This window comes from Rissa tridactyla, chromosome 4 (assembly GCF_028500815.1).
Source record: "Rissa tridactyla isolate bRisTri1 chromosome 4, bRisTri1.patW.cur.20221130, whole genome shotgun sequence".
Taxonomy (NCBI): Eukaryota; Metazoa; Chordata; class Aves; order Charadriiformes; family Laridae; genus Rissa; species Rissa tridactyla.
This window is the reverse complement of record NC_071469.1, coordinates 92,924,888-92,937,652: the sequence shown is the minus strand read 5'-3', so window position 1 is coordinate 92,937,652 and position 12,765 is coordinate 92,924,888. Positions and strand designations below refer to the sequence as shown.

Sequence of the window (12,765 nt, the reverse complement as noted above, 5' to 3'; positions counted from 1 at the left end):
GCTGCGCTCCCTTGCAGCCCAAAAAGCAGCGCCCGCTTTGGGAGGTGATGGTCTCTTTTTTTTTTTGTTCCAGCAGCTGCTGGTGGTGTTTTGCTCACGGGTTATTGCTGTGGCTTCCTTTCACCTCGGGTTTCCCCCCCCACCCCCCTCCCCAGGGTGGCCGCATTGCTCTCGAAAGGAAAGGGGAAGGCGGTGGGGTGCCACCGGCAGTGGGGTGCGTGGGCACCGGCAGCACACGGGGCCGAGCGAGCGCCCACCGGGGCATTCCCGGGCGCCGGGGAAGCGTGCCATGCCGAGCACGGGGCTGGTGTGACCCGGCTAAGCGTGAAGGCAGGTGCCGCGGCGGGGTCCCAGCTGCCCCCCAGGGGTTTCTGCCTTCCTGCCGCCTTCTTGCGCTCTGAGCCTGGGGGTGGTGGGAGCCCGTCCCGCTTCTCATTTATCTCAGAGGGGGGAAGTTTCTGCTCGGCAGCAAGCGTGAGGCTCTGACTCAAAGAGAAACCGGCTGGGAGCACCGCAGGCTCCCCCGAGGGTCGCCCGGGGGGGGGTCACCTGTGCCGGGGCAGACCCTGGGACCCCAGGGGTTCCCCCTACGCTGGGGCAGACCCCGGGTTCCCAGGGGTTACCCCCCACGCCGAGGCAGACCCCAGGACCCCAGGGGTTCCCCCCACACGGGGGCATTCCCTGGCCCCTGGCAGCCCAGTGCCGGTGGTGCACGGCCCCTGCAGCTGCCCGGGCAGGTGCTCGCCTGTTTTTGCCTGCAGAGAAAACCCTCCCACCACAGGTGACATGGGGGACACGGGACCCCATATGGGTGGGATTTTCCTGGCCAACCCCAAAACTTTCTGGTTTTGACTTGCTGCCCCAGGACGCTCCCCAGGAGCAGCCGCTGCCATTTAATCCCCCGCGCACTTTCCATCTCTCGTTGCAGGCAAGCCTGACCCTCGCCGCAGGGCAGCTCGGCAAAACCCTGAGCTGATGACGCCGAGCCCACCTGGGCCTGCGGCTGCCTGTCCAGCCAGAGATAAAAGAGGAAGAGGAGAGAGCCGAAAACATGGATGGAAACCCTCCTGCCCGGTGGAACAGGCAGCTGGGAGCCCACGGCCCCATGCAGCCAAAACCTCTGCCAGCCCTCAATCCCCGTGGCCGGGCTGCTCTGCCCTCGCTGGTGTGGCACAGGCACCTCCAGGGCAGATGGGATGGAGCTGGGACCCACCAGCATCGCCGGGATGCAGGACGTGGGTCTGGGGCAGAGGTTTGAGGGGGGCGGCTGCAGCATCTCCCCTCGAGCGCACAGCCCCGGCTGGGTGCATGCCGTTCTGGCTGGGCTGGGGCTGTGGTTTGTAGCTCTGTGGCCCTTTCCCCTGGCGCATCGGCCCCGTGCCGGGGTTTCCCCTCGTCTCCCTGCAGCACCAGACCGCACTCGCCGTCCCCCGGGTCCCTGGGCTGCACGCACAGGGCAGAGGTGCCCTGCCGGTGACACCCTGCTTCACCCCGCTCTGTCCCGCAGCCTGTGCCCCCGCAGCACAGCATCCCTGCACCCCCGCGCTGTGTGACCCTCCTTCCCACTTACACCCCACCGTCCCTTCCCTGTCCCCGCCCCGCCCCAGGAGCCCCAGGCTGGGGGCATGAAGCAGGGAGCCCCGGGTACCATCTGCGGGAGCCCAGGTGGCCGCCGAGACACACCATCTGCTCAGCCACCTTCGGGGACCGTGCAGGCGCTGCTGTATTTTTAGGACACGTTTCCTCCCTCCCACCTGCAGCCCGGAGCCGCCTTTCGGTTTTCTAACAAGTTGTTTCTCTCGCTGGCGGCTGTCGGGGAGCTCGGGCCCCGGTGTGGGGAGAGCTGGCCTGGGGGTGCAGGGATGGACTGCAAAGGGGGGCTCTATCCCCACCAGGGGGGGTTATCCCAAGTGCCAAGCAGGCCAGGGATCCTGGCTGGCTGGTGCATGGGGCTGATGCTGGAGGAAGCCAGCAGCAGCCAGGAGACCTCCTCATCCCCGTGGCTGTCCCCTGGCAAAGGGACCAGCGGGTTGCAGGGCTGCAGCAAGGGGAGGGGGGCGAGCCCGCGGTGCTGCAGCGGGCTGGCCGTGCTGTGCTACGCTGCAGTGGCCGTGCTGTGCCAGGCTGTACCACGCTGTACCAGGCTGCATCACGCCGTGTGGGATTACACCACGCTGTGCTGCAGCTATCCCCGGCCGCGCTGCGCCACACCGCCCTGCGCTCCCCACGCCGTCCTGCACCGCGCTGGGTTGCATCAAGCCGGCCATGCCATGCTGGGATGCATCATGCTGTGCCACGCCGGCTTGCCAGTGCAGTGCTGCACCTTGACTGCCACGCCATGCCATGCCACGCCACATCGTGCCGGCTATGCCGTGCCATGCTGCACGGTGCTGCCTGTGCTGGGTTGCACCCGTGACAGCCGTGCCACGCTGCACCACGCTGGTTCTGCCGTGCCACGCTGCACCACGCTGCCCGTGCCGATGCGCGCCATGCCAGCCGTGCCGTGCCACGCTGCACCGTGCTGGTCCTGCCGTGCCCTGCTCCATGGCACTGCCCGTGCCGAGCTGCACCGCGCTGGCCCCTCGCAGTGAGGAAGTGAAGCCGGCGCGAAGGGGAAGTTGTTGGAAAGTCAGACCGGAATGGCTGATAGGGAAGGCAGAGCTGGGCTTGGTCGCAGATGGTTCCTGTTGGGGAAGGACACGGGCGCAGCTGCCCGGACTCCCCCCCACCCGCCGCATTATCACTGCCCGGCAGCTGTTCACCTTCCCCCTCGCCATGGGACACGGCTCCGCTGCCACCCCGGCCCCGGCCATCTCATGAACAGCCCCCACGGCAGGGCAGGCACCGAGCGGGCAGGACACCCCCTGCCCCACTGCGCCCCACCGGTGCTCAGCATCTCCCTCCCCGGCACGGCTCCTGCACCGACACGTGGCAGCAGGCTGGCTGTGCCGGCCCCTGCGAGGTTCGCGGCACCGGGGTGCTGACACCCGTCCCCTGGGATGCCCGGGGGACCCTCGAAGCCAGACGGCCACCCCTCCTGGGCCAAAGTGGCGGGCAGGACCGGCCAAGGTAAGGCCGAGGCAGCGGCGGGAGGAAGGCGGCGGGTGGCTGTGGCCGTGCCGTGTGCCATGCCGTGGCACAGGTGAATCACCCCGATGTCGAACTCAGCCTCGGGCGGGCAGGTGCTCCCCGGGGGTGGCACACGGCCGGTGCCCATCGGGGCGTCCCCATGGGGACCGGCTGGTGGGAGCAGGGAGGCAGGGCATGGCCAACCCGCAGCACCAGCGCCACGGGGCACGGTGGGCTCGCCGGCACAAGGACCCATTTGGAGCCCGCTCTGTAATTAACCTTTCCATAATGAGTAATCAGCCATGATTAGTTTTTATTTACAGAGTTTAAATCCTCTGTTTACTGGGTGTTTTCGTTCATTCTCGGGTCAGCGGCTCACATGTGGCTCAGGAGCGCGTTCTCACGCTTGCCCTCTGGCAGAGGCCGGATCCTGTGTGCCGCCGGTTTGTGCCACCAGGATCAGGATCCGACCCCACGGGCTCTCCACGTCCTGCTGTTCGCTTGCAGCGTGGCAGCGGCGAAGAACCCTGGGGCTGGGGCATCCTGCGGTCCTGTGCCAGAGCATCCCCCTGGCACTGGCACAACGGTGCACAGAGCGAGGGACACCCCACAGCCCATCCTCGGCTGTGGGGCTGGGGCAGCTCTTGGAGGGCGGGGACCAGGGGGCTCCTGCTGGGCCCATGCCCAGCGCGGGCAGGAAAGCGGTTGCCGGCTGAGTCACCGGCATTTGTCTGCCCTGACCAAACAATACTGGCCTTTTGCCTTGCTTCCCCCTCACACCCCCCCGTCTCCCTGCCCACAGCTCCCTGCCCCACCGCCTGGTCCTGGCACCCACCCCATGGGTTGGGGACACGGCGAGGACGGGCTCAAGGGCAGGCTTTGGGGTGCACTCTGGGCGCTGCACCCGTCGTGGCGTGTCGGTTCGCTGCAGGTGGGAGCTGCGCTGGGGTCCCTGTCCCCAGACCTGCCACCCGCCGCAGCGTTTGGCGCACCCTGGGTGAGTATCACCCACCGATAAGGCGCCGGTGGCCGGGCGGGCGCCGCGGGGCTGCGGTGGCTCAGCGGGCACCATCAACCGGATGGCTGCAGCGAGGGGAGGCGTGCAGATTGCTGCGGGCTGGCCGAGCTGCCGGTTAGGCTCTTGGCAGGAGAAATGTTTGTTTTGTTGGCCGAATATCTCTGCAAACTTCCTGATTTCCTTGCGGCCGGCGAGGCAGCGATAGGGCTGGCGAGACCGTTGCCTGCCCCACGCTCCGGCTTCGGCGCGGAGAGCTGTTATCTCCGATGCGCAGCGGGCAGGGAAGAGGTGGAGAAAGGGAAATGAAATACAACAGAGGTGGCACATTTTTTGCTCTTGATAACAAGCCCTGCTTTTAGCCTGGGAACTTGGAAACGATGCAGGTGGCCAGAGACAGCCGCAACATCCCCCGCTGCCACGGCGCATCTGGACCTCGTAACGAATCCCAGACCTCCCCGCCGCAAGGCTGCGGCTCCCCACGGCCCGGCACGGCACGGCACAGATCGGCACCAACATCCACGCGGCCAGAGCCTGGTGCCGGGGCATTTTGGCCGCATTGGGGTGGGGGTGGGGTTTGAAAGCAGCCCCCCGGGCTTTGCTCCCAGGCCCATCCACATGCTGGAGCGAAGGCGGGCTGCGCTGCACCGCCTCCCGCTAGCTCCCATTGATTTTTTGCAGGGATGCGAGGTGTTGGAAGTGCAATGCAAGCTAATTAAATTCCCATCATTAGAGAGGCCTGCGCAGGCAGTCGTAGCCTGTGGGATGGGGGGTGGGGCTGGCAAACAGACGGGTCACCCTGGTTTGGAGGGGAGAGGGGGAGTGTGAACACACCGTTCACCCCCCCCCAGGGCTGCCCGCCGGGTAGGGGGTGGCCGTGGTGCCATGGCGGGGCTGAGAGATGCTCTCATCTCCCCAACCTTGGCATTGCACGGAGATCTTGCGTGGTCCAGGTGACGTTAGGGGCACTGAGGCGAGGACATGGCTGTCACGGAGGCTCAGCACCGCCGTTACCCTTGCCCAGCCCTTCAAAGGGAAGCAGTGCCGTGGAGACAGGAGCTCCCCCGGCAAGGGACTGGAAGAAACGGAGGGACCCTTTGCGCCGGCACTCCCAGCTTGCTGTCCTCCCTGGGGCAGCTCAGGGGATTTTGCTCAGCATCTCCCAGCGAATTCCTGCTGGCCAAGGACGATGCTGGTAGGACTTGCCGACGGTGCTGCCACTGGGCACTGGTCCCATGGGGGGGTCAGCAGTGTCTCCGTGCTCCCCAAAGCACCCTCTCCCGGAGGCGGGGCAGCACGTGGCAGTCTCTGCCTTGAAATGAAAATGCTTTCCAGACTCTCCGTGGCAAAGAAAAGCTGGAAACTTTGCGCCCAGCAGCCCAGGAACTGTAAAGGACCCAGAGGAATAGTGTCTCATCCCGAAGTCTCCCGGTGTTTAAGCCGAGCCGGTGATTTTTCGGAGCCTGCGGCGCAGGGCGAGCAGAGATGATAAGCAGTGGGGGCCGGTTTCCCTTTGAATGCCACGAAGCAGGAACGAATCTGTCGGCCAGGAAAACAGGATTTTTTTTTTCTTTTTTTTTTTTTTTCTTTTAATGTTATGGAAGTTGTGCGAAAGCCACAAAGCCTCCAGGTCTGCTTCCCGGCGGCGATGGCCGGGGGGCGGTAAGGTGCTCCTTCCAGCCTTCGGCTGAGGAAGCGAGGGGCTGGGGTGGCTGCGGGGTGGTGGCCCTGAGGCCGGGGACCCCCATGAGTGGGCGAGGAGGGAAGCCAGGCGCAAATGAACCCCCTTTCTGCTGAAAGGCTGGCGAGCGGCACTTCCTGCCGAGCAGATGTCACCGCGGCGGATGCAGCTGCGGCGGGCGATAGCCGGCTGGCGGGCGAGCGGTCTTCCCCGGCCGCTGGCTCCCCACCAGCCCCTTATCTCCCCCCACCACATTCCCCCATGAATGAACGCGCAGGGAAATGCAGCGCCAGCCGGGGCTCCTGCTGCAAGAAAAATGCCATGGGAAGAGCTCTGGGGGCTGCAGGCTGGCTCCTGGTGCTCGCTCCGCGATGGATTTAGGCGCTGAGATTCAGGCCACCACATCTGCGCGTGCAGCCAGGGCAATGGGACCGTCTGTGGTCACACTGACCCTTCCCGGCCCAAGCACGGCGTCCCCATGGGGATGCTCTGAGAAAACGGGTCCCTCTGCAAAATGGGGACCCCGCCAGCGGCGTGGGGCTTTGCATTGCTGCGGCTGGTTGCGAGCACCGGGTCCTACTCTGTCCCCCAGCTCTGCTCGGCGCTGTGCCAGGCAGGGACCGCTGGTGCAGCCACATCTATTGAGGACCGCAGAGAAGCACCCCGGGATGCTCTGCTCCCCAGGGGATGCTCTGCTCCCCAGCAGGGAGACCGAGAAACCCAGACGGACAGACAGACTCGCTAGGGGTGACACCGGAAACCTGTGGCACGCCAGGGGCTGAGTGCCGGCACGGCTCGGTGCCTTCGCCTCCAGATGAGCCTCCTGCGAGAGCCGGGCTGTGGCAGGACCCCCGGCACAGCGCGGCAGAGGGGCTGCGGGTGCCCCCACAGGTGCTGCCCGCAGCGGGGCAGGTCTGCCACAGCTCCCGGCTGCGCAGCGTGGTGGTGGCAAGGGGATGAGTCACCAGCGCGGCGAGGGGGAAGGTGCGATAAACCAACACCGTGGGCTTTTTTAAAAAGCCTGAGGCTTGCGAAGGGGGGACGCAGCCTGAATAGCAATCAGCTCTTACAGGCACGCCGGGAAGCGATGGGGATGAGCAAGAGCCCGGGCTGCCGGAGCTCGGGAGAGCTGGGGAGAAGGGGGACAACACGGTGCCAGTGGGATGCAGGGTGAGGGGCTGAGCGAGAGCCACGGGAAGAGAAGTGGTGGGTCAGGACAGATGGTTGAGCACCCACGGGGTGTGAAAAGGGACCCCGACACTGTGGTGGCTGCGAAGACATGCATGGGCCACGGGGCTGGGGCTGGCCTGGTGGCCACGTGAGCCAGGGGCACCCACCAAGTTGCCCCCAGCCTGTGTGCGCAGCCCCGATAGCGGCGGGGGTCATGTGCATGGGCAGATACGGGGCCCGGATGGCACATGGTGGTGACCATTTCCTGCGAGGGTTGGTGCCAGTTGCCCTCATCTGCCCTCAGTTAGCACCTTATCTGCTGGCACACACCGTGCCAGGCCCTGGTGGCACCCCTCACCCCCAGGCTGTGCCTTGGGGACCTGCTTTGCCTGGCACAGGTCCTCGGCAGCTCCCTGAGCTGCCCACTGCAACCTCTCCCAGAGCACACCCAGCAGGGATAGAGGACATTCCTCCTCCCCGTGGGTCCCATGAGCAGGAACGACGGGTGACAGTACCGACACCCTCCCATGGGACCAAGACACCCATGGGGGTGACACTGTCGGGAACGGGGAGGACGGGCAGCAGTGGGCGCAGGGCGGGATGCGCGGTGGCGGGAGATGCCGGCTCCTCAAAACAAAGGGAGCGCGAATTGCCATAACATGTGCAGTTAATCCCCGCGCCGGGCTGTTGCACGCTGCGCCATCAATCACGTGCCGGCGTGACCGACACCGAGTCATTACAGGAGTTTCCACCCTCTCTGCCGGGTGGGAACCCGGCGGGGCCCCATCCTGCCCCGGCTTCAGATTTGCCGGGGGAAGGATTACCGGGCCCTGGGCTGGGATAGATCCAGGCTATCGGGCTCTGGCAGACGCTTATCTCCCACCCCGGCCGTTGCTTTCCCACCACAGCAGAGCGGGGCTGCTGGCCCTGACGAAGTGGGGCTGGTCCCATCGTCTGCCCCATGGCGCGGCATCCATCCCGTGCACCCAGGGAGCTGAGGTGGTGACCCCTCACATGGGGGATGTTTCCCCACCAGCACTGATCCCTCTCCATCCAGGGACGCCAGGCCCCTCTCCATCCCCATCCCTGGGACCCACGCGTGCTGCAGATGAGTGGCCATGGGGCATATGGCAGCACCCGGCCAGCAGCCACCAACCATGGGCTGGGCAGGGAGAGGGCTGGGGGGTACGAAGGGGTTAAGCCGGGGAAGTTTGCTCACTCTCGGCAATGATTTAAACCAGACAGAAAGGTTCTGTCATCCATCACGCTAACAGCCAGATCATTGTGTTTTAAAGTGTCTGTAATTGCAGCAATACAGAGACTGGGAGAAAGATAAAGGCTGGGAAGATGCAAATGCAGAGGGGAAGCACCAGCCCCCTGCACCCAGCAGGGAGAAACCCGGGGAGCCCTGGGGCCAGCCCTGTCCCGGCTGGCGGCTGACTGGGGACAGCCGTGGGGACAGTCGTGGGGACAGCCATGGGGACAGCCGGAGGGTGGTCCAGGCATCCTCCTGCCTGCCCCAGCTGGGCTATGGCACGGCGTGGGTGCGGGGACATCCCCGCTGCGGGTGGGAGCACCCACAAAACAGTGCAAGCGAAAAAAAACAGGGACAGGAGCGGGCAGGGAAGGGTCCAGAGCAGGTGCTGGACTCAATCTGCTTTACTCAAAATATTACCTTTCCATCACCTTTATCTTACAGCAGCCAGCTCCCTCGTTATCCCCAGCTTAGCTCTAAGCGGCACTTCGGTCCCCGTCTCCTCTCTGTTGGGATCCAGGGATGCCTGGGGACAGGGATGCCTGGGGACAGCGTGCGAAGGCTGGTGAGATCCTACCCCGCGCATGCAAGGAGGCAGCCGTGGGCACAGGCACGGCCACAGCCACGGGCACAGCCACAGCCACGGGTGCCCGGGCTTTGTCCCCGCGGCCAAGGCCACGTGCAAGCACGCCGGCAGGGAATTATTAACATTCAGACGAGACCCGCTGAATAAAGCGAGCTAACACAAATGTTTATTTTCACAGTAGTGAATTATGACTTCAATAGACCAAAATTACGGGCTGCGCGAGCGGAATAGAAACGAAGCAGACCCCGCCACCCAAACGCCGCCGGGGGGGACACAGCGTGGCTCCCTCCTGCCCACGCTGTCCCAGACATGCTGCAGTGCCGCTGCCTGCCCGTCCCGCCGGTGCACGGGCAGACCTTGCCTGCGCGGTGGCCCTGGCAGGATGGCTGTGCCCGGCTCCATCCGCCTTCCCTGCAAAGGCTCTGTGGGCTCCTGGCCACCTGGCTCAGCCTCGGCTCGACCACCTTGGCTGGTGCCAGGTATTTGATGGCATCCTTCAGCTGCACTCCAAATTAACCAGGAGCCGGAGAGGTTGTGGCTTTTCCTGGCACCGTCCCAGCGAGGTGCCCGTGGGCAGGTCTGTGGGGATGGGTTTGCAATGTATTCAATGGCTCGCACTGCATGGGGATGGGTGTGTGGGACAGCCCACCCAGTCAAGAGCGTGGTCACCCCTGTGGTGAGGTCCCTGCTCTCCTGGTAGGTGGCCAGACACAGCAGCTGAGCCCAAAGGAGCCCTGGGCTGGCACCCCAGAAAACCTGGGCTCTGCCTTGGGAGTGCTCTCGGGCTGCCTCGGTGACGGCCGATGCTTCGACGCGTGCGCCGGTGGGGGACTGCGCCGTGCACCGCGTGTCCAAATGCACACGCAGCGCTGGCATTTGCGTGTGCCAGCCGGTGACACCCATGCAAAGCCGGGTGGGCGGACAGCTGTGCGCAGGGGTGGATTTTCCTCCCCTGCTCGTGGGCCCTCCCCAGTGGGGCTGTACTGGAACAAGGCGGGCAACACCGGAGCTGGAGGTTGGGATTGCGGAGAGCGGGCTGGAGGGGTCTGGGTAGGGATGCTGCAGCACCGTCCCGCTGCGACCCCATCAGTGGGGTGACACTGAGGGGAGCTTGGCTGTGAGTGGTCACACAGTGGCCGTGTGCTGGTCATTTACTGGCCATGCAATGCTCACACAGTGGCCATGCAGCAGTTTTGTAGCGGCCGTGCAGGTAGGTGCCCATGCAGTGGAGGTGCATCCGTCATGCCAGGGCCATGCACTGGCTGTAGAGCGGCCGTGCAGCGGCGATGCCACCCAACACCCCTGCAGCGGTTGTGCAACAGCCGTGCAGCGGTGACTCGCCGCCTGGCAAGGCTGCCGCGGTCTCCAGCGCCGGAGCCCTGGGAAGCGGGTGAGGATGAGTAATACAACAACCATACGGGCGGCAAAGGCTCCGCACAGCAACTCGCAGAGGGAAGGCAGCTGCCAAGCAGAGTAATTACGCAAAGAGGCAGGGCTTCGGCTGGCAGGGAAATTAGCAGGGATTGCGTTACCGGGCGCGCAAGCAAGCAACAACATCGTAGTAGGACTTGGGGGGGGGGGAGCAGGGGGGAGGGAAATTTTTAACGCTTCCCCCCAGGAAGGGCTCATGGGCAGGCACCGCCACGAATGCATGCACCGTCGCCATGCACCGCCGCCATGCACCGCTTTGGAGGAAGGGCCCCCCTGGCGTTCCCGTGGTGCCGGGGCACAGCACGGCCACCCAAGGGAGCCTCGCCGAGGCCAAGCAGGGTGGGCATGTAGACCGTGGGGTGCCAATGGGGGCTGTGCCCATGTGGCTTGTGGCTGCACATGTGGCTGCTCCTACGGCAACCCTGGCCCTTGGGTCTCCGGAGAGGGAAGCAGAACAACCACAACTCCAACCCTCCGCGGCCCCCCAGCCCCTTGCAGTCCCAGCCCCGGCCCCTTGGCTGTTCCCACGACCCAGACAAACCCTGCCGCCATCCCCTTGCGGTCCCCTGACCCCACGCAAACAACTCCTGGCCACTTGCAGCCCCCCAAAACATATGCTGACCCCCACCCATGCAGCCCCCCCCCAGCTTTGCAAACCCTCAGTCTTTGGCACCCCCAACCCCTTGCGAACCCTGAACCTTTTGCGAACACCAGCCCTCTGCAGCCCCCAAACTGTCCCCCCCACAATCCCCATGCAGTCTCCAGTCCCTGTGCACCCCCGCCAAAACCCCCTGCAGCCCCTAGTGCCACGCAGCCCCCCGTGTCCCTGTACGTCCCCCTGGTGCCATGTAGCCCCCCGTGTCCCCGTACACCCCCCCGGTGCCGTGCAGCCCCATGACTCCGTACAGCTCCCCAGCGCCAAGCAGACCCCTGTGTTCCCGTACACCCCCTCCGGTGCCGTGCATCCCCGTGTCCCCGTACATCCCGGTCCCCCCTTCCCCTGGCCGCGCACCCCGGGGGCCCGGCTCCGGTGGCGGCGGCGGCGGGGCGCCCCCTGCCGGGCGCGGTGGAGGCGCCGTCTAAGGCAGCGGCGCGGGCGGGCGGCGCTCACTCCGGGGCGGGCGGGCGGGCGGGCGGCGCGGCGGCAGCGGGCGCTGCGGGCGGCCCGGCCCGGCACGGAGCGCGGCCGCGGGCGCCCCATGGCCGCGACGCGGCGCCGGAGGATGCGCCGCCGGGCAGCGCGCAGGGGGTGAAGCGACCCCGCGGATTTACCGGCTTCTCCGCCCCCGCCTTCCCCCGCTTCTCCGGTGCCCCCCCTCCTGGGGGGGCGGGGGGCGGTGTGGGAAGCGCTCCGACCCCCGGGCTGGCGGCCCTCGGCGGCCCCGGGCGCGGCGAGCGGCGGCGGGCAGGTGCTGGGGGCAGCCGCCGCCGCGGGGCCGCGCTCCGCCCGCGCCGGCCTTAAGCGGGCCGGGGCCGGGGCCGCCGCCGCCGCCGCCGGGGGCCGCTGCCGGCTCTGCCCGCTCCTGCCGGCCCCTGCCTTGGGACTTACCTCACGCCTCCGCCACACCTCAGGACGGTAAGTGCCGTCCGCGCCCGGGAACGGGGACGGGGCGGCTCCCGGTGCCCGGGGAGGCCCCCGGGGAAGAGGGGCTGGCGGTGTTACCGGTGCCCAGGGGATGCTCCCGGTGCGCAGGGGAGCTGAAGGCTCCCGGTGCCCGGGGGATGCTCCCGGTGCGCAGGGGAGTCGGAAGCTGCCGGTGCCCGGGGGATGCTCCCGGTGCGCAGGAGTCGAGGAGGCTCCCGGTGCCCGGGGGATGCTCCCGGTGCGCAGGAGTCGAGGAGGCTCCCGGTGCCCGGGGGAGGCTCCCGGTGCGCAGGAGTCGAGGAGGCTCCCGGTACCCGGGGGATGCTCCCGGTGCGCAGGAGAGGGGGAGGCTCCCGGTGCCCGGGGGATGCTCCCGGTGCTCGGGAAGCTGCCGGTGCGCCGGGGACGGGGATGTTCCCGGTGCCCGAGCCAGCGCGGTCCCCGCCGCCGCGGTCTCTCCGACCCCGTGCTCGGCGGCCCCCGGGACGCGCGGCGGCGGAGCGGGGCAGGGCGAGCGGGGGCGCAGCCGGGGCGAGCGGGCACCGGAGCCGCCGTCCGTGCGGGGCAGGAGCGATCTGCCGCGACCGTGGGCCCCGCTGCCACGCACGGCGCTCACGCAGGGGCGGCGGGATGCGGACCCCTCTCCCTGCCGCGGCGGGGCCGGGGCTTTGCCTGCGCTCCCCTCCCCGCACCCGGCAGCTGCTTTCCGAGAGCCGGGGCAGCGCGGGGCCGCCCAGCATCCCCGGGAACCCACGCGAGATTGTCGTGTCCCCCCCACCCCAACAAACCCTCCCGGGTCGTGGCTCCCGACTTCTGCCCTGCGGGAGAAGTCGTTTTCATCCCATCCCTGCATCCCCCCTCCTCGGAGCGCCAACCCGCCGGCTCCACATCCCGCTCCGGCCGCCGCCGATTTAGAGATGGAGCCGCGTTTCATGGCGAGGAGGAGCTGATCCACTCGGGAGAGTTTGTGGGA

At 67.0% G+C, this 12,765-nt stretch overlaps 1 protein-coding gene and 1 long non-coding RNA gene across 3 annotated transcripts in view; one reads left to right on the top strand and one right to left on the bottom strand.

Moving 5' to 3' along the window:
• The first annotated feature begins 2,510 nt into the window (after positions 1–2,510).
• The window catches only part of CBFA2T3 (CBFA2/RUNX1 partner transcriptional co-repressor 3), a 32,016-nt gene continuing 21,761 nt past the window's right edge, over positions 2,511–12,765 (top strand). The window contains exon 1 of one of the 2 annotated variants that reach the window (XM_054198650.1): positions 2,511–3,069. In XM_054198650.1, coding sequence (XP_054054625.1) covers positions 3,000–3,069 — 70 coding nt within the window. In that variant the 5' untranslated portion in view covers positions 2,511–2,999. Of the gene's footprint in view, positions 3,070–11,654; positions 11,784–12,765 lie in introns of those variants that run through there. The other variant, XM_054198652.1, reaches the window with a different exon arrangement.
• Positions 8,923–11,617, bottom strand: LOC128908438 (uncharacterized). Its single transcript, XR_008465948.1, has 2 exons — positions 11,480–11,617; positions 8,923–10,155 (listed from the first exon to the last, which is right to left on the bottom strand). It is a non-coding gene; the product is annotated as an uncharacterized LOC128908438 (long non-coding RNA).